Genomic DNA, 27,798 nt, shown 5'->3' on the forward strand with positions numbered 1-27,798 from the left:
CCAGGAAGTAAGGCTTTCCTGGATGTCTCCAGATCATGAGCAAATTGTCCATCCCTCAGCACACCCAGTTCAGTAACAGGTGTGTAGGTTGTATGTTGAAACAGGACTGGTAGTTCTTGCTTTTGGTTAAGACTAAAATGAGCTATTAGTGATTTGCAGAACAGAATAGCCATCCACTCACTCTCTCTAATGGTACCTGTTGTGACACAGAGAGGAGGGCTGTTTCAGGCTGTCCTATGAGAATATGATGCAGAGCAACAGATTTTTGGTTAATTACCTTTATCAATCACACTGGTTGTTTCTCAACCTCATACAAGATTTAGTTAAATTCCCATTAGCTAAACATTCTTACTGCAAAATTCCTTGCAACTAATTCAGTGTCTGTTCTTAATATTTTAGTGGCAAGATCTGATGAATCGGACAATGAGAGGTATGGAACACTAATTAAATCCCTTTTTTTTGTTTTGTTTGCTGCTGTGTTGGTACTTTGTTACGATGACAGAATTTACTCATTTTTGCACATGCTTGTCATATCTGCTCAGTTTCAGAGGAAGCATCGAGTGCGGGTTCTCTTCTGCCTCTGCCACAAGCTTTTGTTGTGACCTTGGGCCAGTCACTGAATCTCTCCCTGCCCCCACAGCCTCTTGTGTAAAATGGGGATAATGTTCATGTCATCTTTGTAAAAACCCCACTATGTTAAAGAAGTTTTGTGGTGCCTTTAAAGTGTATTGAGAGCTTCCTTGCAAGTGACAGAATAACCGTCCTTGAAACAAGAGAAATTTGTCAAACTTCTCTGACCAGAGCTGGATGCACTGCAGGCTTCCCTGGTAGTTAGTGAGACCCTGAGTGCAGCATTAACAACAAAACTAGAACTCTCTTGGGATTTCGTCCTTCATATCAGTTCTTTCCTCTCTCCAGGCTCAGCTTACATAGGAATGGTCAGACCAATGGTCTGTCTAGCCCAGTATCCTGCCTTCCAACAGTGGCCAATGCCTGATGTCTCAGAGGGGATAAACAATCTGTCAATCCCGTGCAGTCTAGTCCCAGCTTCTGGCAGTCAGGGTTTAGGGACACCCACAGCATGGATTCTGTCCCTGGCTGTCTTGCCTAATAGCCATTGATGAATCTATCCTTCATGAACTTATCTAGTTCTTTTTTTTAACCCAGTTGTACTTTTGGCCTTCACAACATTCCCTGGCAATGAGTTCCACAGGTTGACTGTGCAAAGAAATACTTCACTTTTGTTCATTTTAAACATGCTGCCTATTAATTTCATTGGGTGACCCCTGGTTCTGGTGTAATATGAAGGGGTAAATAACATTTCCTTTTTCACTTTCTCCACACCGTTCATGATTTTATAGGCCTCTCGTATCTCCCCTTAGTCATCTCTTTTCTAAGCTAAACTATTCGTCTTTTAAATCTCTCCTCATGTGGAAGCTGTTCTACACCCCTAATCATTTTTGTTGCCCTTTTCTGTACCTTTTTCAATTCTAATGCCTTTTTTTAAGATGGGACGACCAAAACTGCACACAGTATTCCAGATGTGGGTGTACTATGGGTTTATATACTGGCATTATATTTTCTGTCGTCTTATCTATCCCTTTGCTAATGGTTCCTAATAGTCTGTTAGCTTTTTTTGTCTGCTCTGTTGTTCACGTGCACTAAATAGCTAAATCAATCTTTCAAAAGTTACATTTTAAAACTCCTCAAATGTTAGAAAACCGCCTAATCAAGTGTCAGAAAAGCACGCCTCTCTTGCAAGTGACCTGGCACAGGAGGAAGTGCTCTTCCGAAGGCACAGATACCATGTGACCTAAGGTTAAGCGACAACAAATTTCCACCAACCAGGTCACAGGGCTCCTTGGAAACTTGGCACTGAATTCTTACAGGGAGTGGGGAGGTGTAAACACCAAGAAATAACTCTACTGTACTGGCTAAATCCCCCTGCCTCAGCTGTAGCTGAACTAAAAGATGAAACTTCAAGCAGGGCTTTCCTTCATTTCACTGCAGCTCATTCTAAACTGTGTTAGTGATCCCCAAAATCCTTGTGTGCTCTAATCGGATGCATGTGATTGCTATGGGAGTTTGCAGAACATGGGACCTGCCAGCTGCCTTTGACGTCCAACAACTTGCAAGTTCTTGCATTCTAATTGCAGTACTCAGCTAATTTATTAGCTGTCTGTAATTTAAAGAAAAATGGGATGCATATTGAATGGCATATGGGTCTAGCTATTTGATTTTTTCCAAGTACTAGGTCTGGTCTTCCAGACTTTGGGCAGCTGGTGGAGGGGGGAGGAAGTGGTCTTGAAACAATGCTTCTGAGGTGAAGAGTGCCCTATATTAAGGTCAGTTTAGTAACACCATGTGGCTCAGTAGACACCTGCTCACTAATTATTCTGCCTTCTCTGTAGCTGGGGCTATGTTCACCCTCAGTTGCTGAGTGTGCCGGAGCTGTGTCACCATTTAGCTGATGGATGGGTTACTGGGGTCACCTTCTTAAGGAATCTCTTCGTTTTCAAAAGGCAAAATCCAGGCAAGGTAAGAGCACACTTGCTTGGGCAAACTAAACACTCGGCATCTAATCTTTGATGCAGACAGCCACTCTGTGTATTGCAGGAGCATCCAGAATGGGTAAGTATTCCAAACATAAGATGTTCCCTGCCCCCGAAGAGCTCCCACTTTGAAAAAGGGAGGTGGGAAGGGATCGAATGTAGGAGTGAGCAGGGCGGGGAGGTGGCAACTTTGCTTGTTAATTTCATTTTGTTTTATTTAGCAGTAAATGTAGCTGTTCCTTCTGTGGGTACTGGTCTGAAGTGTCTGCTATTAACCTCACAGTTCTTTCCCTGAGTCTGGCTTTTAATAACTTAAAAAACAAACCAGGAAGTGGTTTTAGAATCTTTTTTTTTCCCCCTCGAGTCCTATAGAACCAGTGTTAGCCTAGTGACAACTGCGATTGTATGGGTAGTATGAAGAGGCTGAATACTTAGATGCTTATTACTGTGATCGCAGCCTCATGAAACATGCCCCTACTCCCGCCTTTGGAGGGGACCGTCTCCCACAACCTTACATCTGCTTGTCAGCACAGACATTGTAGAATCCTACCCTGCCTATAGCAGTGAGCAGTAACTTAAGTTCTCTTTAAATTGCCAAGGTGTCTTGGGATGATAGACAAAAACTCTGAAAATGAGACTGTTTTGGTACCTATCCTGATGAAATAGGATCGCCTAAGAAGACTGGAGTATCCAAACAGTGTTGCTGATATTTGAGCTGTTGTTTCTTGGCTGGAACTCTCTAGAAAACAATCCAGTTACACCAGCTGAAATCACCTGATTGGGTTATTTTAATGCTATGGAAACTCATGCTTTCTCCTATGCCTCCAGTTTTGCCTTTTAGTGTGTGGAGTCTTTACATTCTTGGCTGTTCTGGGCCGATACATTCCTGGACTCTTGCTCTCGTACCTTATGCGTAAGTACAATATTCCTCAGTCAAACAAGGTGTTGTATACAGAGGGTTGGGGCAGAATCGCTAATGTAGACTCAAAGGTGCAGCTGATATGAAGGGCTAAAATTCTGACAAATATAATATAAAATGGCGTTGCTCTTGTGCTAGAATGTTAAAGTGTTGGGACAGATTGGCCAGCTAGCCCCAAACAGGCTCTATGTGCATGTCTGTCTAGGCAGATACATGGACGAAGTGCTCTAGTGTGTTGGTTGCTATCTTAGTTCTAGTCAGTCGGCACAGATCTGCACTGCTCTCTGCCTAGCTTCTGATGCATTGGATTGTGTGCATACAGCACAGCAAAACTGAGTCTTGTATCTTTGTACTGCATCCCAAAACACTTGATTGACAGATCTGTTAAGTAGCACAGGCAGGTTTCTAACCAGCTTCCCCATTTACCTCAGTGCTCTTCATCCTGCTATGGCCTCTCGCAGTGTACCACAGACTGGGGCAGCGCATGTACATGAAGCTGGAGCCAGCTCTGCAGCGGTTGGATTTCAGTGTTCGAGGCTACATGATGTCAAAGCAACGAGTGAAGCAATGTAAGACTCCAAGAGTGTCTGAAACTAGCCAGACAAACAGCCGGCCCTTGAAATCTACAAACAGTTGCTGATATGAACCTCCAATCATGGGGCGTGACAGCAACCGCATGTGTAGTACAGCATTCATGTCGAGTCCTCTGGTCAAATATTCGCAGCCCCTCCACAGAGATGAAGCTGTGCAACTACACTGGGTCCCTGCTTCAGATGAGAGCTTTCTACAAATTCCCAGTGGCTCCCAGCCTTTCCCCCTTTCTCCGCTATGGGAACACAAGGGCACTAAGTGCTGCTTGTTGAAAGCTGATTTTTTGCCTGTAGCATCTCTCTCCAATGTGAGGTCACTGCTGAGCATCTTCCATTTGGCACTAGATCCGCAACAGCCCAAACCAGAACTAGAGAGCCCCCGTTTAACACAACAGCTTTTTGATCTGTGATAGATTGACACCCTTTGGTCTACATTTGAAGTGACTTTCTGCTGTGCCTAATGTTATGCTTAAATGTTGCCTTGTCTGCCCTGGCAATAATGGGAGATTTCTGCTTTGACTCATGGCAGTGCGCCAGCAAGCGCTGAACCAGGAGCCTGCTGATGCTGGGACTGACAGTGAAGAAGAACTTGCTGCGTTCTGTCCCAAGGTAACCAGGCATCTCTGCAAATTTCAAAATCAAGCAAGAAAGCCTCCAGTGCATTGATGGCTTTTGTGGTGTCTGAATCAGTTTTGTGATAAAACTGCAGCCTTGGAATGCTCTCTGGCCCCAAACATAGGGTATCAGGTGGAGAGGAATATCTGGGCAGAGTCTGGCTGCAGGCATTCATACACTGTCAAGCCTTCCTGTGCTCCGAGATTAGTCTGGCTGCAGTGCTCCCAGCCCACTTAATTAAATCCACATCTTATCTGTGTATCTTAAAAGCTTGAACTTTCCAGACCTTCAGTCTGAAGGACCCAGCTCCCAAAGGTACATCTGTTACCTTTTCCACACCCCTGCTACGAATCCTGTCCAAAGCCAGATGTTGCACCTGAATTGGCCATCAGGGTATTGTGGAGCCAGCACCCCACACCCCTTCCTCTTCCAACACCATAGGGACTAATGCCCCTCCTTCACCCGCCTAGGGGTAGCAAAGCAGCAAGCAAGTCTCAAGTGGGAGCCTGTCATGCTGGGTCATCAGAATCTTTCTAGCTTGGAGCACAGAAACAATCTTAGCCAGTAGTGCTGATGTTCTTCTAACTGTGTTTTCTTCTCTGCTTCAAAGCTGGATGATTCTGTAGTTGCTAAGGAACTGACTATCTCCGACTCTGAGCATTCAGATGCTGAAGTTTCCTACACTGAGAATGGGACATTTAATCTGTCAAGGGGACAAACTCCACTGACTGAGGGATCTGAAGGTGAGAGAGAAGAAACAGCCTCCTAAAGGCAAAGGGACTCTACTCTTCCCTCCTCAGCATGCACCACTCTGAAATGAGGACAATAGACCAGATGTATTCCCTGAGAATTGAGCTCTGGTGTATAATGTTCACCTGCTACCTGCCACAGGATGATGAGCTCACTGTCCTGTCTGAATAGATCCAGTTTCCACGTACGGTGCCTAGATATGGCACAGAGTGCTTGGGAAGAGCAGCATAACCTGATGCTGGTACAAAGTGACCGCATTAGCATGTTTCCTATTCACACCATTAGTGAATGGAGGCAGCTAATTCTCTGCGTTAAGGAATATTCATATTCTGTTTACAGCTACCCGAAGAGGGAATGTGAGCCGTCAGACCAGGCCTTCTGCAAGATGGTCTGACTAGAAAGTGTCTGCCAGGGCAGCACACAGATGATCTAAGCCAGTGGTTCTCAAACTTTTGTACTGTGACCCCTTTCACAGAGCAAGCCCCTGAGTGTGACCACCCCCCCTTATAAATTTAAAAACATTTTTATATATTTAACACCATTATAAATGCTGGAGGCAAAGCGGGGTTTGGGATGGAGGCTGACAGCTCGCGACCCCCTGAGGGGTCCCGACCTCCAGTTTGAGAACCCCTGATCTAAGCCTTTTCAATATAGAAATGTAGCACTGGTTTAACTAAAGGTGTCCTTTTAAACTAAGGCAGTTAAACCCATGCAAATTCCTGGGTAGATGCTTATTCTGGTTTACCTTAATCAGTTCCTAATTAACTTGAGAGAAACTGAAGTAAGCCTGATTTAAACCAAGATGAGTGTCCACACAGGGGTTTGTACCAGTTTAGTTAAATCAGTTCAAAATGCAACACCTATAGCAGTGGTTCCGAAACTGGGGTTCACAAAATGTTACAGGGGGTTCTTGGGGCTGGAAAAATTCCCTAATGGCAGACTGAGCTGTTTCTAGGGACCCTGTTATGGGGCCAGTAGACCAGAGTCCCTGGACTTCCAAGAGCTAAGCAGATCAAAGCAAACATCTCTATCTCACTGAGGAGATTTAAACTTCAAGACTCATAAGAAATGGAAAGGGAGTTGGATAATTTTTGCTGTTTTTAAAATTAAATAGGCAGCTAGTATTGTTTGTTAAATTATTATGAAGAACAAGTTTAAGCTTTGTTGTAACGTGCGTTGTTTGCCTGGACTGCTCAAGACCTGAATGCTTGTGTAGGAGGAACTTGAGTTGGCTTCTTAAATACCTTCCTGCTGTTTCACATCTGAGACTCCTTGATGAAACATAGGAGCCTTGTCTTATAACAGGCTTATTCAAAGTGATACAAGCTATGAAAGAGTGTTGCCGTTTTCATAATGTAATAAAAATACTGTAATGATAAATAATAATAGTGTATAATAAGCATGTCATAAAAACAAATTTTATATTTCCAAGATCACTGCTTTTATAATTTATACTCAGGTAAAGGAGAAAATCCCTGGAAATATTCATTTTTAGGAGGGGGTTCGCGAGACATGACATTTTAGTGAAAGGAGTTCACAGGTTACTAAAGTTTGGGAACCACTAACCTATAGTAAAACCAGTGCAATATACTCTTATAGTTGAGCCCTTAATCTCAGAGGGTTCAACATCTGAGCACCCTCTGCTGGCTGACGGTGAAAGAAGCCTGGGAGGACATGCGTTCTCTCCGCAATAGCTGTCCCCTGCAGTATCCTCACTCTCTTGGATAAGAAAGCAACTTTCCTCTGTTGTGCCTGCCAAAGAAAAGTGACACTATGTGTAGCTTGGTCAGAGGAGGCAAGCGGGTGGTGTGTTGGGGGCCAGGACAATGGTTTCTTCCATCAAAGATGGCTGAACTCTGCAGGGGATCCGTATGAGACTGTCTGTGGCACTCGCCTGATGGGTTAGGATAGTCTGTGCTCTAAGCTTACAGCTGTTTCTATTTCCCTTCTAGATCTTGATGGTCACAGTGACCCTGAAGAATCTTTTGCCAGGGATCTCCCTGACTTCCCTTCCATAAATCCAGAGGTGACTGGAATAGATGATGAAGATGACACCAGCATTGGGATTCCCAGCCTTGCTTACCGCTCGCAGGGCATGGAAGATCTGCGTCACCCGTATGACCAAGAAGAAGCTGTCCCTGCGCTCCTACTAGGGGCACTGCCCTCTGCGCACAATCTTACAAATAACTTAGCTGGATTTGTCACCAGAGGCATGATACAATTAGCCTTGTCAGGAGCCTCTCAGCCAGGCCCTGTATGCAGTGACAATCTGCAGAGAGGCACAAAAACCTATCTTAGAACCTCCAGCTCTGACTTGGACACTGATGCAGAAGGGGATGACTTTGAACTGTTGGATCAGTCAGAGCTGATCCAGCTGGATCCAGCTGGCTCCCGCGGCCAGTAAGCAATCACACTTCCTTTCCTTCTGATTTTTCTGTCATGAGTAGCAGAGGGGAATCTTCAGAAGAAAAAGCGTTGTACAGAAATCTAAATTTGTCTCCTGTGGGTACAAATAGTACGGCAACCAATCCTGGCTGGGTACATCACTGTGATGTGAATCGGTAGGGCTAGCTTGGATTTCAAAATAAACCACGCTTTGGTCATTCACAGGGCAGAGGCTTTTGATGCGATAGCCCCAGTAGCACCCACACATCATTCTGCATTGTCTACTGTGATGCTCCTTGCCCTAAACCAAACCTGCTCACTTGAAACGATAACTGCTGAGTGTGTCTGCAGCTCCAGTGCCCCTTGGCAGACAGACTTCAGTCTCCGTTAGGAATGTTCTTGCACCAGCCCAGGACACTCAGCAGAAGGTGAACAGGACTGGTTTCCTCTTAGAAACCTGGATTATGCTATTTTCACTTTAAAACAAAAAAAAAAATCCCTACTCCTAAGTCACGCTTAAAAACAACTGACATTTCTCCCTCCTCCCTCAGCAGTATCCAGCTGTCTTGGGAAGAAAAAACAATCTAATGGCAAAAGCAGTTTCCTCACAAGTAATGACATAATTCATATTGCTCCCCATCAAAACTCAAGCTTTCCAGTGACGCTAGTTTATAAAAGTCATAATGGCAATAACTCCTCTACTGTGCTGGTCCCAGTCCTTGGGGGAGCATCGGTGCAGCACCCGCTATTGCATTGCCTTTCTAAAAGGAAGGGGCTTAGTGCTGGATTGACACTCTGCAGAACTAAATTCTCCCACTTTACTCTAGAGCAGCTACCACCTGGGCAACAGCAATACTACATTCCATACCCTGCCCTGGCATGGAACTCCTGAGCTGCTGTGGAGGGACTGCCTGAGGGGGGGTGGAGAGGATTCAGTCTCCATGGCCCATTTAGTTCTTGGCCTCTGTGACATTGCCCAGTCTGAGGCAGTATTGTGCAGGGAGGACACCTGTCCACTAGGCTACCAGCTTGTGTCACACAAGCCACCAAACAACTGGGAGATGGTGACTATTTTGGTCACTTTTAGACTGGAGCCAGCAACCTGAAGGGGAGGCTCTGTAAACTGACTGGCCTGAGCCATCCAGTCCCTAAATTTCCCAATGCTTTTCTAAGCCATAGAAATTGATACCGATTACACTTGTGCAGCAAGCAGCTTCTCTCTTCAGGGAAATTCTCTTGTTCAATTCAATTCTAGCTTTCATTTTATTTGTGCATTTTTAAGTCAAAGTTAGGCTGAATGTAGACTACCTGTCTGGAAATCATGGCCATATAGAAATCTAAGCTATAAAATGGACATGTGCTGGTATTGGATTTAAATTCAGGAATTGGGTGACCTTTCTAGGTTATGAATAAGGAAAAAACTAAGGATGTTTTATCCATAATTAGTATCAAATCAACCTGGTAGGATAAAAATCAACCTTAGCTATGGTGCAGCAAGGGTACCCCATAATAACCAAAATGGACATGGGCCTAAATTGGCATTGAAAACAAAATATAGAAATAGCTCCAACCCCAAATCCTTAATTGGGTTAGTTTGGACACTGTATATACTTGGCTATTGTACAGTGTTAAAATTCTCATTAAAAATACAAAGATCTTGTTCACTGAGCTTCGAAAAGAATCTGTGCCCTTTACCTACTATCAGACCTGCTTCTCGCTGCCTCTGACAACACTCCTGCCTCAGTGCTGCGGTATCCAGTGTGGCTGGGATTAGTCCAGTACCACGGATATGACTACAGAAAGTGCTTTGTGTAGGCTGCCTTCTCAGTAGTCTGTCACTGCCTACTGCTTTCATGTCAGTAAATGGCCATTTCTCTTGGCTTGCAGGCTACATTAACACACGCAAAAACTAGAATCTGCCCCATATCACTTGAGAGCAATAACTAAATGAGCCACTAACTAGCACTTTAAATTGTTTGAAACCATTAACCTGGGACTAGATTCTAAAATCTACTTAGTATAGTCATTCTGCTCATCTACAAGGCTCTGATGGTGTCCTCCTCAGCTGATCTAGTGAAATTTTAATTCTTATTGGTAAGGGAATTTCTGGGAATAATTCTTTAATGTAAGAGGAGCATATTGCAGGAAACTACCATGTTACTGGAACTACCTTTCACCGAGGGCATGGAATGGGTGTAGAGAGCAGATCTTAATCTGTCACGCTGGACAGGTTGTCAGTCTCACTTTGGGGGTTGAGAGGTTTCCGAACTGGTGATGGGAGGCCTATGATATAGGGAAGAGGAGCTGCCTCTTACAATGTCAAGCACTAGATTCTGGAACAAGCACAGCAGGAGCCCAGGCATGCATAGCTTTAGTAAAGCCCTGATGCAAACTTGCATGCCGTAGTTTTATTAAACAAAAGCCCTATGTGAGCACTTTGCAAACACTGAAATGAACCTTGTCATTAAGTCTTAATGTCTTGCAGGTTGTTTGAAGAAAATAGATTCTCACTGTGCAGCTATTGCATGAGTAACTTACAGCACCAGAGGTTCAAACTTCAGGTACCAATGTGACAAGTTGACTTTTTTAATCCCGGAAAAAGTATTTAACTCTTATGTGAGATCTTGCCTTTTTCCTACTGTTTCCTCTTCTCTGCTGTGAGGAAGAACAACCGTGTATGAAATCAGCCTTTTACACTCCACATTGGTGTTAATACCATGCTGTAAAACTGTTCAGAAGTTCTGGTGTCCCTAAGTACTTAAAAACAAGATTTGCAGCTCCCCAAGTCAGAGGAAGTCCTCTAAACTCAGTTGGCTTTATTAGACACCTGGATAGATTAATTGTATCAAATCAGGGTAAAACAAGTAGAGTGGTGGTGGTCTCTGAAAGATCCCTGTTTAATTGCATCTATTTGTAAGCAATCAGCATAATCAAAACTAGAACTGAAAAAACAATGCTCAGTGCTAATGATTAGTCTATTTTCAGATGCATCTACTAGCGATTTAAGAGTCTGTGAACACCCAGTTATTCCCTGAAGCACTAACGACACTTCCTGTGTCACAGACTCATTTCTTCAGCCATTCCTTTGACCCCAATCCTCCAAAAAGGCTGGGCATTATAGGGGAGTGTTGTGGTACGAGCAGAGCTAGGACATGGGTGTTCTGAGCATGGCTCTCCTACGGATGGCTGCCTCTGCCACCGGGCAAGTAACTTTACTTCTCCATACTTCATCGTTCCTATTTAAAAGTTACTAGCCTCTTATGGGGGCGGTCAAGGAGGAGAAAATAAACCAATCCATGATGAGCAGTGTAGGTTTCCCCAGACTATTTCCACTGCTTTTACCAGTGCAGACTCCAAAACGAAGCTTCCTACACACCATGTTGTGAATTTTTGGATCCATATTTCCATACTCATTACAGCCCTCCTTGTCCATTGTGTAATCATCACCATGGCTTTTAAGGCTGAAGAAGAATGCCGTACTCCACTTAAATCTCTGAAAATTCTTATGAGTTATGTCTTTACTAGTATACAGTGTTGTAACAGTGTTGGTCCCAGGATATTCTGTCTTTACTAGTGGCAGTCTACCTGTCTTGTAGGGCCAGATAGAAAACCAACACCTTCTGCAGACTTTTGTGGCAGAACCCCTCCAAATGATATATAACTATGGATGGGTGATGAGCACCTCTAGGTCAAAGTGCTTTCTTTGCTGCAGTGCAGAAAGGGGGAGCTAACCTATTGTAACAAACAGGGTTGTCTATTCTCAGCTGTGGCACAAGTGATACTAGGGCTGCTTAAGTATAAATCTTTGGAATACTCCTGACCTGGCTAGTCTCTCGCCCCCACTGCCTCCCAAAAAAAAAAATTCTACTGAAGTGCTGCTGCTTCCTAAGGATGGAAATGCAGAATCCTCTGCAGCAGTAAATGTTTGAAAATAGCCTCTGTTAACTTTTTAACATTCTTTTGGAGCAGGGCCTGTTAAGTTCTAGTAGCATTAACAGATGCTGTGCCCCACATTAATGAGCTACTTTGAAACAGGTTGCTTTTTCTTAGTTGGTTAAAATGTAGGGACCTCTGTGCTGTGGTCCCCACCAAAAGTGTAAATTTGTAACTCCACCTAATGCCAAATCAGGTTTGTAGCCCACGCTGGGAGCAGAGTTCACCTGGTTTTGTGAACAATGTGAAACTTGGGGGAATCTTGTGATTTTAAATTTGAATGGCTCTCTGGGAGTTTCCAAGATCTTTAGTAACTTGTGAAAACGTGTAAATTTGCTTAACTGAAACTTTCTGTAGACCAGCATATCCACTGTGAAAGCATCTAGTTCCAGCTGAAGTTGCTCCATCTCTAGAGTTCATTAGTTTAGAATTTCATGACTTTAAAGCATAGCGTTTTAAGACAGATGATACCACCCTGCCCTTTTTTGCCAAATAATAATGTGAAGTCAGTAGTCACAACATCAGTGACGTTTCTAGTGAAACAATACGCCCCCAGGCTCGCCTAGGCCAGCATGCAGTGCGTTGTAACTTCTCCGTGGGTTGGGTTTGAGATCAGTGGTGTGGCAATATCATCCTTTGTGTTTACAGTAGCCACCGTTGTGAACGTTTATAGCCATTTGTCAGTTTGCAGTTTTTTGAAGTGAGTTAAGTAAAATGTTGATAAAAACTTAGTTTTTGTCTCTTTTTTTGGTTATTCTCCGGGCTGGGGGCAGGTGAATTAAACAAACAGCCGGTTCGTCCAAGGAGCGTCCCTGTGGGGCAGGGGCAGGGGCAGCTCTACCGGGGGGGGCGGGGCAATGGGGCGCAGAGCGGCGCCTTCTCCCCTGGCGCTGGGCCAGGAGGCGGGGCCCGCGGGGAGGGGAGAGGTCATGGGGGTCACGGCCCAGGCACCGTGTGTGCTAACCAATCAGAGCCCAGTTCTCCTGTCAAATTGCTCACGCGTAGGCTCCGCCCCGCCCCCCGCAGCCGAAGCGCGTTCTGATTGGTGGAAAGGGGACCGAGGGCTGCGTACCGGAAATAGGGACGGTAACCATAGCAGCAGTCGAGCGGGCTGCTGGGGCTGCGTTCCTTCCGCTTCCGCCTCCCTCTCCGCGGGCCCCGCACAGAGACCGAGAGGATGAGCAAGGTCCGAGAGAGCCCCGCGGCGGCAGGTGAGGAGAGGCCCCGCCCCCTTTCTCCATCGCCCCCCCCTCCCCTGCTGGGCCAGCCCCCCCCCCCGGCCTGATCCTCCCCCGCCGGGCCGGGCCCCCTCGTCCCTCCCCCCGCTGGGTCAGCCCCCCCCCCCGGCCTCATCCTCCCCCGCCGAGCCGGGCCCCCTCGTCCCTCCCCCCGCTGGGTCAGCACCCCCCCGGCCTGATCCTGGCCGGGCCCCCTCGTCCCTCCCCCCGCTGGGCCCGCCCCCCCCCCCCCCAGGCCCGACCCTCCCCCGCCGGGCCGGGCCTCCCCCCGCTCCTGAGTCTCCCCCGCCGGGCCGGGCCCCGACGTCCCTCCCCCCGCTGGGCCAGCCCCCCCCCCCCCCAGGCCCGATCCTCCCCCGCCGGGCCGGGCCCCCTCGTCCCTCCCCCCGCTGGGCCAGCCCCCCCCCCCGGCCTGATCCTCCCCCGCCGGGCCGGGCCCTCTCGTCCCTCCCCCCGCTGGGCCAGCCCCCCACCCCGGCCTGATCCTCCCCCGCCGGGCCGGGCCCCCTCGTCCCTCCCCCCGCTTGGGCAGCCCCCCCCCCCCGGCCCGACCCTCCCCCGCCGGGCCGGGCCCCCTCGTCCCTCCCCCCGCTGGGCCAGCCCCCCCCCCCGGCCTGATTCTCCCCCGCCGGGCCGGGCCCCCTCGTCCCTCCCCCCGCGGGGCCAGCCCCCCCCCCGGCCTGATCCTCCCCCGCCGGGCCGGGCCCCCTCGTCCCTCCTGATCCTTCCCCTCCCCCGTCGGGCCAACTCCCCCCCCCCCGCCTGACTCTCCTTCCCGCTGGGCCAGGCCCCCTTCACTCCCGCCCAACCCCCTCCCCCCTGCCAGAGTCCCCCCCCTCTCCCCAAGGACCACCCCCCACCAGCCCTGGCTCCCTCCCAAGGGCCGGGCCGCACTCCCTTGACTTTGCTGTGGCCAAGCCCTGGCGCTGAGCCTCTTGTCCCGCTCTCTTCCCTGCAGGAGGAGCTGCCGCAATCCTGCTCCGCTACCTCCGGGACCAGAATCGGCCACACAGCGCCCAGGACGCCTTCGGGAACCTGCAGCGGGAGCATGGGCTGGGCAAGACGGTGAGACGCAGAGCTAGGAGCCTGCCCGGATCTATAGAGGCTCTGCCTCTTCCCCCCCGCCCCCCTTGGCTGCTTGGAGCAAGGCCCCTGTGGCACCAAGGCGGGTCAGAGCCTTCCACCCAAGCGAGAAGCTGGTAGGGAGCATGTTAGTGACCACGCCAGATGGGTGGGAGCTCACTCTGCCACTGCCTCCCTTCCCCAGAGATTGTCCCACAGCAGCGCGAGAAATCCCCAGCCTCTCACCAACCCATGTCACAGGCAGCTGGTAGGTGGCAGCGAGAGCCCCTTGGATAGATGCACAGATGGTTGGCTGCATGGGCAGATACCATCTCTGCAACTGTAACAACACACACAGCCCTTAAGGTCTGTCTAGTTCATCTCTTCCCCTGCCCAGCTTAGTCCACAGGGTCGCTTTCTGGTGCTCTGTCCAGTTCTCATGTGGACTCCTGTTCCTCTTTGCATCAGGCTGTGGTGAAAGCACTGGAGCAGCTGGCTCAACAAGGGAAAATAAGAGAGAAGGCTTATGGGAAACAGAAAATCTACTTTCCAGACCAGGTGAGATGAATCTGTTCAATTTCCCTAGGAAACAAAAACAATGTTGAGTGAAAAACTAAACAGCCCAGCCTCAAGTAAAGCCCTTTGGCGAGGCACGGCCTTCCTTGCGGTCTATGTTAATGTGCTGACAGCACTCTTGGTGCTGCATCAGGCACAGAGGAGACACTGTGAAGAAGCTTTTATTTACATAGTGGTTCAGCACAAAATGCACTAGGCGACTCCAGTATGTGTGTTTATATGGGCACCTGCGGCTTTCCTCACACTTCAAAGCAACATATGCTGTTTTGCGTTTATTCCATTCAAATGCTTTGGTTCTTCCTTTTACTTTGGATTATTTGTTTAAAGGAACCCAGCACTCTGCTGTTCAATAACATAAAACCTGCTGTGTCTGTAACATCCTAGACAATGTCACCAGTTTAGACTATAATGTAATAAATATGAAATTTTGTTAATATTAACAATGACCAAAGCTATGCCATTCTAGCCCATTTATCAGCACTCTTCCCATCCCCTCGTAACCAATGGAGATGATACCTTTAGGAGCACATTGTGTATGGCTGATCTCGAGAACTGCAGCAAGCTGTCATGGAAACAAATGTCTCTAAGATCTCTGTCAAAAATGGGAGGTGGTGACTGTCCAGGGAACATCTGTTTTCTGTAATTCATAATGCATCATCTTTCTTTTCTCTCAGGATCAGTTTCCCACAGTGAGTGACTCTGAGCTTAAAGCCTTGGACAATGAAATCTCAGAGCTTTCTTCAAAAGTACAAACCCTTCAACAGAGCTGCCGCCATATGGAATCAGGTATGTTTGAATTTCCACTTCTACTGCCAGGTTTATTTCAAAGTAGAGTAGCTCTGAAGCTGAACCAGCATGGAGTGTGTGTGAGGCAGTGCAGTGTGGCACCAGCATGGAGCGTGTGTTTTGAGGCATCGCACTGTGGTGCCAGCATGGAGCGTGGCGTCATGCAGACATTAATGCTAGCTGTTGAGCTTTAGCTGTGGGCATCCCTGGGTAACTAGCGATTCCATTCCAGAACTGAAGGATCTCAATGGCTCAATGACAACCCCAGAGATGATTAAAGAGATTGAAGAGTTAAAAAAAGATTGTGCCAGTTACACAGAGAAACTGGAGCGAATTAAATCTGCAGCCAACCATGTGACTCCTGAAGAAAAAGAGAAGGTAAAGAGCTGGAAGGGGCTGTGCCACTGAACACAGCAGCCAAGAGCCCAGCTCAATGCTACTTGTCTTAACAAAATGCTGAATAAAGTATCCTTAGATGTAGACAGGGAATAGCTTGTCCCTTCTGGACGGGTCCTCTGTTTCTGTAAGCAGGTGGTGTGTCTGAATGTGAGGATGAAAGGCACCTTAGAATGCTGACAGACGTTTTGAAACACTGAAGAATTGGAGTGGTTGTGGGAGGGGTTTGAAACTCCAGCACAAACTGTCCTCTTCTCAATTAACTTCCCAATGTTCCTGTTCATAGCTTAGGGTGGTGCTTTTGTGGCCTCATCTCTGAAGTCTGATCACACTACCTTGGCATTACCTGCCAGGCATGTTGCAGTGCTGGTCAGCTTTAAGTATGGCTCACTCCAGCATGGAGCCAATCCCAGAGTCTGATGTCGTTGGAAATGTCCTGCTCCCTAATGTTCTCAGCAGACCCTTCACTGTGTGCCTCCTTAGGTTGTGTGTGTATCTAGGCGGAGCAGCTATAAGGCTGGTTCCTGAGAGACTCTTGCCTGCAGCCCTTTGCTCTGGGTTGTCATTTTACTAATACAGAAATTCAACATTTTAGCCTCTCAAATCATCCATTTTAAAAGGAGACCCACTGCCAAAGAGCTTATTTGTCAGACAGTTGCCTGCACTGTGTGATGGTCTTGAACACTAAATAAGCATCTTGCTCTGGCCTGGCCTCTCCTCCTAGCAGTAGTTCCTTGGTTCACACTAGGGAGTGGTTGGGTTTAATGTTACTCACTCAGTCTTGTTGGTTGCAGGTTTACAACGAGAAAAAGCTGTACTGTAAAGAATGGAGAAGGAGGAAGAGAATGGTAGCGACCTTTATTATGAATACTGGGTAGATGGGCACCATTGGGTGGTGGCAATGATACCGAAGAGGCGACATGGTGTTTCGTTCAGGGAAAAAATGCTAGCGACTTAATGATTTATGGAGCAGCCCTAGGGGCCTGTGCTAACTGAGCATCTTGCTTCCATAGCCTGCTGCCAAGGTAGCCAAGAACTACTTGACATATGAACCTCTGTAGCACACTCAGCTTATGCTAGTCTTGAAGTGGGGATGCCTGGGCCCTTCTGGTGTCACCCAGGAGGAGGAACCACAAGGCCACTTCTCCCCACTCTAATGCTGCTGTTCTCCAGCTTCCATCCCATAGTTTCTAGTGCTGGGAAAGCAGCCATCCTGGCAGGGAGACCTCTTCCTGGGCTCTGATATCTGCTTTCCAATGTATGGACATAGCAAGACAAGCTCCCAACCATCCTCTCTGGCTTTCCAGTGGCAGCTCCCTCTGTCACTCACCAGAGTCATCTTGTTTGGGGGTTTACAGTCGAATAGTGATCCCAAACTGCCACTTTCAATGGACCAGTGGGTGATTGCAGCAAAGCAGATTGTTATCACTTAGAGCCCTGAAATATATGGGGTGAAAGGAGCCCCACAGCTGTCTGGTAGGGGCCATTAGCCTCTCATTAGTGTGTAATGGCTAACTGGGAGGAGACCTGACTTCAGCAGCCTGGGTAATGGCCTCTGTTGAGGAGGGGTGCAAGGCAGGCATGCGCCCTAGGAAGCCTCACTGCTTGTGACCATGGGGGCTAATGCTTTAGCCTTTGCTAAGCTGCATACTTAGGCTTGTCCCACTGGTGAGCTTGCCCAGGTTTCACTTAATGTGTCTGTTTCCTGAAGAAATGTAGCTAAATATTCTTTCAAATTATTTTGTCTTACCAGGCGACTGAGCTACTTGATGCAATTCTGGAGGGCTACCCCAAAAGCAAGAAACAGTTCTTTGTAAGTACGACCATCTCCACCTGCCTTTGACTAACACAAATCCGTATTTATTCTGCTGCAAGTGTAACCATCAGCAAGTCCCACAGTGCTGGAAAGGGCCCTGTTTCTGAATTCTCTCTGTGCTGTACAGCCAGCTTAACTCTCCCTTGTGCTCTTGGTAAAGAGGCTGCATTGTTCTTGTGCAGGAGGAAGTTGGGATAGAGACGGATGAGGATTACAATGTCACTTTGCCGGTGGCTGTCTGAGTTGCTGACAGGAGCCTCTGCTCCAAGGGAGAAAATTGGCCAGTGTGGAACCCAACAGAAGCCGCTTCTGAAACTTGCACTGTTTGTAGGGCTTGGTTTTGTCCTGCGTCTTTTATGTATGTTTATGTTTTAAAATGCTTTGCAGTCAGGAGGGTGGCTAGAGGGGTTGAGGCAGCTCCAGGCCCCATCATATTCTCATTTGCAGTGGAGTCCCGTTTCTATTATCCTTTGTTGCAATGAGCAGTTGGGAGGGTGCCTCTCCACTGGGCTCGGGGTGTGTTGGATTGCCAGCAAGTAGGTGAGTTTGTTCTAGCAAAGGGAGGGAAGGAGTGTCTAGGAGATGGGAAAGAAACTAGTTGTTTAACTGTGTAGAGATGTACTAGCATCTCAATGTATTTAATAGGGAGGGTGGGAAATGCTTCCCCCAGCATCTACCATGCCGTAATGCTGTATACAGGAGTGTGAGTCATTAAACACCACTGTGTCTCATCTTAGCCCTGCTTCTTCCATAATTATTTCTCACCCTGCATGTCCTGGCGGTAGCAAGACTGGCTTCCTGACTGTTGTCTGGAATCTTGGCCGCTTTGCTCTCACAAAAGGGAGGTGGTTTGTATTCCAGTCTGGTTTAACTATGGCTTTGAGAACAGTCGGAGTCAGGCACCCAGATAACAGGAGATGAGCAGGTGGGGAGGGCTGTTCCAATACAGCTGCCATAACACTGGCTAAGAGGTCACGCTGGGCATCCTGAAATCATTAGTCACTTCTGGAAAATTGGCCCTTGCCTCATCACCTCTCATAGCAAACCCAGCGATTCTGTGTCAGAAATAAACAAACTGAGGGGGACAATCCTTAAAATGCTTAGCAAAAATTTATTATAATTACTTTTCATGATAGAAAAATATTTCATTTCCACCTGAGTGAGGTCTGTAAAAAGCAATGTCCTTTGAGAAATACACATGCCACTTATTAGTAAACAGCACAGGCTATCGGTTCTGCAAACAGGGTGCTTTCCTTACAGCAAAGCAACATCTTACAAGAGTTACATGTCTGTGCTTGAGTACAGGCCTAGCGGCAGCTTCCCCTGTTGTGTACAGTTCACTTCAGCAGTTAGACACGTCACTGCAAACAAACTCTTGAACTTCCATGGGGCTGTATGCTGCATTTGGACTGACAATGCAAGCTTTGTAGAAGTGCTTTGTCTTATAAAATCCAAGACCACCAAGAATATTTCCTTGATTGAATGGAAACATTATGCCCCTGCTTCAGTGTTTGAAAGGCAGACAACCAGCACCAAGAAACTACCATACCCAAACTGAAAGAAATGCACAACAGCCATTAACATGGGATTTTTAGAGGTGTGGTAGGAACATAATTGAAAATTGACAAATACTGTTGTAAGAGAGTCACTTTGCTGGGGTAATTCCAATAGTGTCACCTTGTTTGAGCAGTAAAATGCCATTGCTGCTTTAGCAGACAGCTGCCATCTGCTGTTAATAGACCTGTAGGGCTACAGGGAAAGAAACAGGGTGTAACTGATTTAAATTGTCCCAGACAAGCAGCTGTCTGCAAAATGTAAACTGGTAACATGTTAGTGTGATTTTTTTTTTCCAATGCATTACAAAAATCAAGGCTTTATTAGATATAAAACTATCATTCTAAACAAGAGCAGACGTCTACTTAGAATTCACAGCAACTCTGTGCTACACTATTCTACTTTCCCACACAGTGTGACTTTATCAAAAAGTTCCAAGTCATATAAAGCCCGACAGAGATCAGCCTCTGTGCTGATAAAGCTGGAGAAGGCTGTAGCGAAAGCTGCACTCATGTTTAATTGTTTAGGAAACATGGCTCGAGTCAGTAGCTGGCTCAAGCGAAGGTCGAGGCCATGGATTAAGTACCTCTCCTTGTGGCAGTGAGGGGCCAGCCCACCAGCTTCCTTTGCATGGCTTTTTGGAAAGTCATTCTGCACCAGTAAAGGAAGCAGCCTTCCATCCCTAGGCAGAACTAGATAATCAGGATTGAGGCACACAGGAATTGCTAGTCCAGAACCCATCTCGACAGTAACTAGAACCAGCTGCTTCAGAGGAAGGTGCAAGAAAGCCTGCAGTGATGGGAGAACCTGTGCCAAGGGAAGCTTCTTCCTAACCCCCTTTTGTAGAGGACAGTTTGTTGCCTGGTGCAGGAGGGTTCATAGCCCAGCCAAAGTCTTTAATCCTAATGTGGCAACTAGCTGGGGCGGGGGGGAGGTCACCCTGCATTGCTCTATGGAAAGGTGCCTGGGTAGCTGCAATGTCAGCAAGTGCTTACCTGGAAACCAAACAGCCCGTGTTCCATCTGTTCTACAGCTCACGCCCAGGCCCCGGTTTTCAGGGCATGCATCCCACCAGGCAGAAGATGGTCAGTGCTCAGATGACCAGGCAGTAGTTAGACTCCATGCCATTCCCCCCCTTCAGGGAGCAGGACAGTCTGACTGCTACAGAGCAGATCCCTCCCACCAGCTGAGCTACTGCAAAGAGTCAGGGGCTCAGGCGAGGTCCGTTCACTGCCATGCCAGTTTGGGCGAGAGCCTCTCTTGCCTTCCTTTGGGGCAACGAGAAGTGTATTTCATCACATCTAAACTCCCTTCTCTGCTGACTGAGTCCCTACGCAGCCTCTAGTGCTACAGACTGCGACAGGGTCTGTGGAGAGGTATGTACGGCCCAGTTTTGGTTTTTGGTCAATACAATAAATAATCCAGAGAGAAGCTTTAAGAACAACCCCAAGGGAAACAGACCAGCCCTTCCTGGAGTCTGTTTCCCAACTCCCTCCCTGCTGGGCGGCACCCCACAGCAGTGTGGATGATGAGCGCAGGCCCGTGCTGCTGGGGCAAGGGCAGGGAGAGAGTCAAAAGAGCTGATTCTTCAGCTGATGCAGAACCCCAAGCACGATGTCCTGCAGAGTCTGAGGAGAACAAGGAGGAGGCAGGATCAGTCACTCTGCAGGATGAAGAAACATTCACCTTGGCAATGCCTCTGTGGGTTCCAGAACAGGCCAGGGAACGCCTTACAGAGGGGACTGTGTGTGTAAAAAGGCAGCTAGGTACCAGTTGTGTCAGCCATGCACAGTGGTGTTTATGGGAACAAACCTCGGGGTGGGGGGGGGTACATGGCTTCAGTGCCTCAGTATTACTGGGAGTACAGCACCTGCCAGCTTGGATCAGACCAAGGGCCAGTTTCCTGTCTGACAGTAGCAGAACCAGCTGCTTTAGAGAAAAAGCCTAGTGCAAGAAGGTGTGGTATGACTACCTGCCCCTCAGGGAAGGTTCTCCTTAGCCCCCATGAGCTAGAGCCTCATTTATGCTCTGAAGCAGAGGGTTTCTATCTCTCTCAAAGCTCGTGTTTGCTGGTCTCATGCTGGGGCTCTTGTTCACCAGGGTCTCTCTATGCTGAGAAAAGAACACCACAGCAGCAAGTTTCAGAGCCTGGGTCGGGTAACTCGGGCTTGCAGAGCTTGCGCTATGGGGCTCAAAATAGCAGAGTAGATGTGCCCGCTCAGGCTAGAGCCTGGGCTCTGAGCCTCGCTGCTGTAGGGGTTTTTGCAGTGTAGATGTACCCTTGGGTTTGCCTGATCTCCTGTGGCAGACAGCACTACCCTGCCAGCTGCACATTGGGGGAAGTTTCTCCCTCTATTCATTCTGAATTTGACGCTTTCAATTTCACACATGGTCCCTTTGCTCATTACGAGAGAGGGAGAACAGAAGTTTCCCATCTCCCTCCTCAGCCCCAGGCACTATTTTGCATCTCTTTATCATGTCCCCTGTTCTGCCTCTGTTAGACAGTCCCAGGCTTTCCGTGCCCCTAGTCATTCTCGTCACTTGTCTCCGAACTGTCTCCTTGTGCTTCGTCCTCTTTGAGATGGGGTGACTGGAACTGCAGTCACTATCTCCATCCTGGTCTTTAAACCTCCTAAGGTGCTTGGGCTGCTGCCAGGTGCTGAACTGGCCCTGGCGCTAGTGAATTAGAGCCCAGTAAGGTGCAGGAACAGATCAAGCAGTTCCCTCCAACGTGCGCTGCTTTGCGTTTGTATCTACTGTAGCTATCTGGCCCCGTGGTACTTTGTGTGTGGCTCCTAGTCCTTACCTGGGGCTTACAGTGCTCTTCAATCCAGCTGAAGACACAGGCAGAAAGTTCCTGAAAACTCGTTACCGAGATGGAGGCATTAAAGGACTGGAACAGTGAATCCATGATGCCTTGGAAAACATTAAACTTGACTTGGTCAGAGACCTGGTCTTTCCCCTCATTTGGATTATCCTGATGAGCTTTCACAATCTGCTCATAGTTTCTGAAACAAACCAAAGAAACCTGGATAAAATGGCAGGCTTGGGAAGCCAGCTCTGGCCTCAGACACTTTCCAAAGCTCTGTTTGAGGTGTGAGAGAGACCAAAGATGTGCCACAGTGTTTGCTGAAGGCTATTAACTTTGCTTGTTAGGACCATAAGGCGACACTCAGACTGGTTGTATGGTTAAGGTAGCAGGCTCTGGGCTTAAATTCCTTTAGGGGAATAAATGCAGGGAACTCATGGCCTCCCTTCCATGTTGGAGAGGAGACCCAGGAACAGGCTGGGGCTCCTTGCTCTGAACTGGCAGTCCCCGTGCTCAGCCCATGCCCTTCACACTGTATTGGGATCTGCGTCAAGTCCAGCTTGACCAGCGAGTCAGATACTAACCAGCCCTGGGATGGATTTGCACAGAACAGAGGGGGAGTATGGTGGGTGTCTGCTGCAGTATTTAAAACACAGGGTGTCTGTCTCCCTGGCCCCTCAGGGTGGGAGATGTGTGACAAGTTGCTCCTTACACTTTCATGATTTTCAAAGCTGTGACATCTTTCCTGAGTGTAGAAACTTCCTCCTCCTGCTTCTTCTTCTCCTTATGGAGGAACTGAATATAGTCAATGGCTGAAAAGCAAAGGGAGGACGAGGATTCAGGATGCTCGAGACAGATCAGAGGTCACAGTGATGTTGCTCAGCAGGGGACAGGACAAGCAGACACTGGGGCACCTGTGGGATTGACGCATGGCCCTATATTTCATCCCCACAGGCCTCATGCATCCAAACTGACCAGGAGCCAGGCTCCCCCTGTGCCTCCTCTCCTCAGAGGGTCTCAGTGCTTCACAACCCGGCTCCTGGGACGGGGAGCAAGGTGCTCTAGATCGTACGCTAGCAGTGGCCAAGCCTCCTAAGCCCTAGACACTCTCCCACCCTCAACCTAAGTGATTTCGATGCCTGTGAGCTGCACGAAGGGGTGACTGGGCTAGGCAGCTAGTGCTTCACCCTGTAACAGTGTGCCTCCCTTGCACTCCAGGCTGATTGCACAAGTGTTACCCTCAGCAAGAGACCAGGACAGTGTTAACCTGCAGAGCCAGCCGGGAGGGAGCAGACAACTCAGTGAGGCCTGGAACAAGGCACCTGCTATTTTAGTTTTGAATGTCTGCAGGGAGGGTTTAACAGCCAGAGGACTTTCCCCATCGAACCCCCATGAACGGCTCCAATTCTGGCTGGCCAGTACCCCACTCAGTGGCCAGAGGAGCACAGCCGTCCAGCACAGAAGCTATTTGTCACAGCTGTTAGGAATGCCAGCACAGGCCCAGAAATCACTCCCCCCGACCCCAGACTCACTTTTCTGCAGGACGATGGCTTTGCTCAGTTTCTGGGAGCCAATGGAGAAATCCTGCTGCAGGCACGTGGGAACAATGGCCTGCAAATCATCGTAGCCTTTCTGTGGGGGGCAGAACGGAAGTGACAGGGTGTTTTAGATTCAACAGCATGGGGTGATGGCAGATGGTTTAACAAAGTGGAAAGCTACAGCTCCCCTAGGTTGATACAACCCCCCTACAGCAGTGTTTCCCAAACTTGGGATGCTGCTTGTGTAGGGAAAGCCCCTGGCGGGCCGGTGTGTTTACCTGCCCTGTCCGCAGGTCCAGCCGATCGCGGCTTCCACTGGCCGCGGATCGCTGCTCTGGGCCAATGGGAGCTGCTGGAAGCAGCACAGGCCGAGGGACATACTGGCTGCCACTTCCCGCAGCTCCCATTGGCCTGGAGCAGCAAACTGCAGCCAGTGGGAGCTGCGATTGGCTAGACCTGTGGATGGGGCAGGTAAACAAAGGCCTGGCCCGCCAGGGGCTTTCCCTACACAAGCAGCATCCCAAGTTTGGGAAACACTGCCCTGCAGCATCCTGAATGTTTGGGGGCACATGGAATTTAACAGCTAAGTAAATAACCCAAGGTTCAATAATGGGCCCTCCTGGGTCTGATGTGAAAGGAAGGCGCAGTCTGAATTCTCATGCAAACGAGCAGCCTGCTAGCTGCTCTGAGGTTACCTTGATGGCATCTCGTCTCTTCTGCTCGGCCTGGGTGTGAGCGCGTCTGCGTCGGTCCTTGTATGACTCTTTGTAGGCTTCCTGGTGATAATCGCTGTCTTCATCATCTGCAGCGGAAGAATGGTCGCCATCAGCTCTGGGGGCACATGGCAGCTCCCAGAGCCCAGGAAGCAGAGACAAAAACGGATACCTCCAGTTACTGAGGCAACACAGAACCCAGGCAATGTCTGGCCTGGGGATCGTTTAGACCCCTGTCCCTGAGAACACCTCACAGGCACACCACTTAGCTACCGATTGGATGGACTAGCTCCAAACAGCTCTTTCAAAAGGATGGGACTAAAACACAGTAAAGATCCACCTGTCCAAGGGCATCTCTGCTGACAACAGCTCACAACATGAATGAGCAGCTGGGGAAATTCATTATAGTGAAGGCCAATAACAAAGATACTAGGTGCCAACTGGGCCACCTGCTTCTCCCGCAGGCCCCTGGGGTTGGGCCCTGGCTTGTCTAGGCAGGATTCTCACTAGAAGGGCTCTGCTGCAGTCCGGATTTCAAGAGGGACTGGGTGTCTAAGCTGAGATCCCTTCCGCAGAGGGGCCAACTTTTCAGCCCTTCCTGGAATCAGGCCTCTGGAAGGTGTCTCAGAGCGGGCACCCATCACCACTCAGCACTCAAAAACCTCAGCCAAGAAGTTTCTTCAGCACTTCGCTCCAGCTCTCCTCTGTTCTCCATTACCAGGAGAGTCCCATCAAACTGCCCTGCAGGAAGCCAGGACACCATCCTCCCTACCCAAGGGCAGGGGAAGCTGGAGAGGAAGCTCTTGCAATCACTTACAGAATAGCTACCTAAGGAGAATGAGACTGAACAGGAATATGAGTGAGAGAGTAGGAAAAGCCCCTATTAACTGCAGTGCTGGAGAAGCTGGTGGAACAGAGAAGGGACCATACCTGTATTGGGGACTGAGGAGGCACTGGTGGAGCCAATGCTGTTAGCTCGGGATACTATGCTTCCTTTCCTAGTGCTTTCCACAAAGAGTGCTGAAAGAGAAAATACCACACCGTCTTTCCCTAAGTCATGCAGGAGGCAGTAAGTGTCACTAACCCCCAGAGACACTGCAACTGGGACAGAGAAGGGATCAGCTCTGCGAGGCGAGTCCCGGGGCAACCAGCTCTAGGGATTAGCAGCTGTTGCAGTCCCTGTCAATGTGCAGATAGGTACGATGAATGCTGGAAAGCCAGCTAAAGCACAGCAATGTCACTCTAATATCCTCTGCACCCGTTTCCCTGTCTGTAAAACGGGGGAAATACATTCTGGGAGACTTATGAAGTGCTTCAAGAGCCTCTCATTAAAGGAGCAAAGAATACATTGATGATCGCGACCGTGCTGCTTTTCCCATGAGGAGATGTTAGGCTTGATTTAAAAGGCCAAAGGGTCTGATTAGAGACTCTGGATTTGGGCCAAATTTGACCAGATTCTCTCTCTTCTAACAGCATAAACTAGCGCAAAGGACAAAAGTGACCAGGGCTCCCTGGCCCATTTAGTCAGCTGTGACCTGACAGAGTTTGGAACAAGAGGGCACAAAGCTACTCACAGGGATCCAGTCCACTGTCACTGTACGCAGAATCCACCTGGTGCATTGTAGGAGGAGCCAATGACAGCGCAAGAAACCGGGAAGAGAAGAGAGAAAAAGAAACCAACCAGTGAGTGAGGCAGTTCCCTCTTTAGCACATTTGCTTTTTTGCGCAATAAACTATAGTGCCAACACGTGACAGCAAGGGGGAACAATGTGGGTGGTCCCATGAGCCCCCACGCAACACATCCGCTTTCCAGAAGAACAGTGCTGCCCAATTCCCTTGCAGGCTGAAACACGGTTTGTTCTTCAGTTTAACAAGGCTGTGGCAGCAGGATTGATCTGGTTACAGTTTTAAAAATTTTATTAAAGTAAATGTTTGAAATGAAATATACACAGGTTGAGAGGGAAGGTACTGTACATCTGGGGTCAGGCTTGGGTTATGGGGGGTTACAGATATCTTTTGCAAGGATGAAAAGTTACATACATATCACATAACCAGCATAGACCCAGATTGGGGTGCAAGGGTTTTTAAAGTGTCAGTGAATAAGTGGGCTCGGGTTCACCACCCATGGAATGAATACTACACTTTATTCTAGGAATACATGGTCAGATTTTTAAAAGCATATGCACATTGACGACAACAGGAGAACCTGGGTGTTGAAAATCTGACCCTGGTTCCTACACGGACTTTGGGCACTTATGGACACATAGTCAACACTTCCTCCCCCTGTTACATTGTTATATTTATCTGAATGTTAAGACTGAATACAAGAAAAGACAAAAGACCAGGTAGCTCTGCTCCAGGCGTTCAGGAGGACAAAACATTCATAGAAAGTTAAAGCTCAGCCTCTGGGTATGACTCTCAAGATACACTATTCCCTGGATATGCCAAGCAGGAAACCTAAGTGCATTCAACAGCCAAGTCCTCTGCTTGGCAGCAGTTGTGTAAGGCCTCCCCCAAGGAACCAAGGATCAGATTTGTAAAGGTATTTAGCTGCCGAAAGAAGCAGATAGGCACTTAGTGGCATACCAAAAAGTGCCTAAGAACCTAAATCCTGGGTCACACAAACTTCCATTGATTTGAGGCTCTGGGCCTTAGTTCCTTTGCAAAATCCCACTAGGCATCTAAACACCTTTACAAATCTGGCCCTAAGTGTATTTAGCTCCTTTGACCTACTTGAGAGATGTTTTCCCAAGACAGTCAAGATTTTGCAGTGACAGAAATGTAGAGTTGTGGAATAATCCACCCATATTGGATGGTTCCTCGCCAATCCCGGCTGCCCAGAGTTGGCTCGTGTCCAATGCAGGAGGGTTTCTGTCCCTTCCCAATGTCTGGGGACGATGGGCAGAGAATAAGTCAGCAGTGGTATCTGATTCTCTTTATGCAGTAAAAGGCAAGATGCCCCAGGAGAGCCACCAGCCAGTGGCTTTGCGTCCAGTCACATCCCCTCAGAAATCTGCCTTCTCTGGCACAGAGCTGGGAACCTGCATGGTCACAGGGACGTTGGACACCTGACCTGACCCCTGGCCTCATCCCTGACCCATGACCCCAGTCCTGACACAACCCCCAACCCCCAATCCTGATGTGACCCCAGCCCCGACCCACCCGGCCCCCGCGCCCGCTGTGACCCGGCTCCGGGCCCGGGGGGCGGAGCCCGGCGAGCGGGGCGGGTACCAGAGGGGGTGTCGCCCTGTCCCGGGGAGAAGGGCCCCGCGGTGTGTCCCGCGCCGGCCGCCGTCCCGCTCCCGGGACTCACCTTCCCCCAGGGGTCCTCGGGCGAGGCGCCCGCCTGCTCCGCCATCTTCCCGCGGACTCGGGTCATGTGACCTCCAGCATCAGCCAATCACAGCGCCCGACCATTGCAGCGAAAGGAGCTTCCGGGAGACGCCTGCCGCGGGGGTTGCTGGGAGATGTCGTGTAACCGCGGGGACTGATGGGAGTTGTAGTTCCAGCGCGGGGACAGATGGGAGCTGAAGTGTGTCCCGGGCCCTGGCCCGCCTGAGCCACGA

The 27,798-nt window shown here is 48.9% G+C and overlaps 3 protein-coding genes across 5 annotated transcripts in view; 2 read left to right on the forward strand and 1 right to left on the reverse strand.

Moving 5' to 3' along the window:
• The window catches only part of RETREG3 (reticulophagy regulator family member 3), a 23,216-nt gene extending 10,741 nt beyond the window's left edge, over positions 1-12,475 (forward strand). For all 3 annotated transcript variants that reach the window (XM_044999906.1, XM_044999904.1, XM_044999907.1), the window contains exons 3-10: positions 400-430; positions 2,412-2,538; positions 3,381-3,465; positions 3,903-4,040; positions 4,591-4,670; positions 5,287-5,419; positions 7,379-7,826; positions 10,297-12,475. In XM_044999906.1, coding sequence (XP_044855841.1) covers positions 400-430; positions 2,412-2,538; positions 3,381-3,465; positions 3,903-4,040; positions 4,591-4,670; positions 5,287-5,419; positions 7,379-7,826; positions 10,297-10,384 — 1,130 coding nt within the window. In that variant the 3' untranslated portion in view covers positions 10,385-12,475. The remainder of the gene's footprint in view (positions 1-399; positions 431-2,411; positions 2,539-3,380; positions 3,466-3,902; positions 4,041-4,590; positions 4,671-5,286; positions 5,420-7,378; positions 7,827-10,296) is intronic.
• Positions 12,476-12,799: 324 nt separating this feature from the next.
• On the forward strand, positions 12,800-18,354 carry LOC123356398 (PSMC3 interacting protein). The gene is made up of 8 exons (XM_044999637.1): positions 12,800-12,955; positions 13,941-14,047; positions 14,513-14,602; positions 15,295-15,406; positions 15,639-15,784; positions 16,597-16,650; positions 17,556-17,615; positions 17,801-18,354. The coding sequence occupies exons 1-8, from the start codon at positions 12,922-12,924 to the stop codon at positions 17,858-17,860; spliced, it is 663 nt and encodes a 220-aa protein (XP_044855572.1). The 5' UTR covers positions 12,800-12,921; the 3' UTR covers positions 17,861-18,354.
• A 1,114-nt stretch (positions 18,355-19,468) lies between these two features.
• On the reverse strand, positions 19,469-27,649 carry MLX (MAX dimerization protein MLX). The gene is given in 9 exon segments (XM_044999636.1): positions 19,469-20,800; positions 21,979-22,180; positions 22,694-22,793; positions 23,514-23,613; positions 24,215-24,321; positions 25,163-25,252; positions 25,807-25,843; positions 27,546-27,622; positions 27,625-27,649. Coding segments are annotated over 9 exon segments (795 nt in total). The 3' UTR covers positions 19,469-20,743.
• Between the last annotated feature and the right edge of the window lie 149 nt (positions 27,650-27,798).

This window comes from Mauremys mutica, chromosome 25, assembly GCF_020497125.1.
Source record: "Mauremys mutica isolate MM-2020 ecotype Southern chromosome 25, ASM2049712v1, whole genome shotgun sequence".
Taxonomy (NCBI): domain Eukaryota; kingdom Metazoa; phylum Chordata; order Testudines; family Geoemydidae; genus Mauremys; species Mauremys mutica.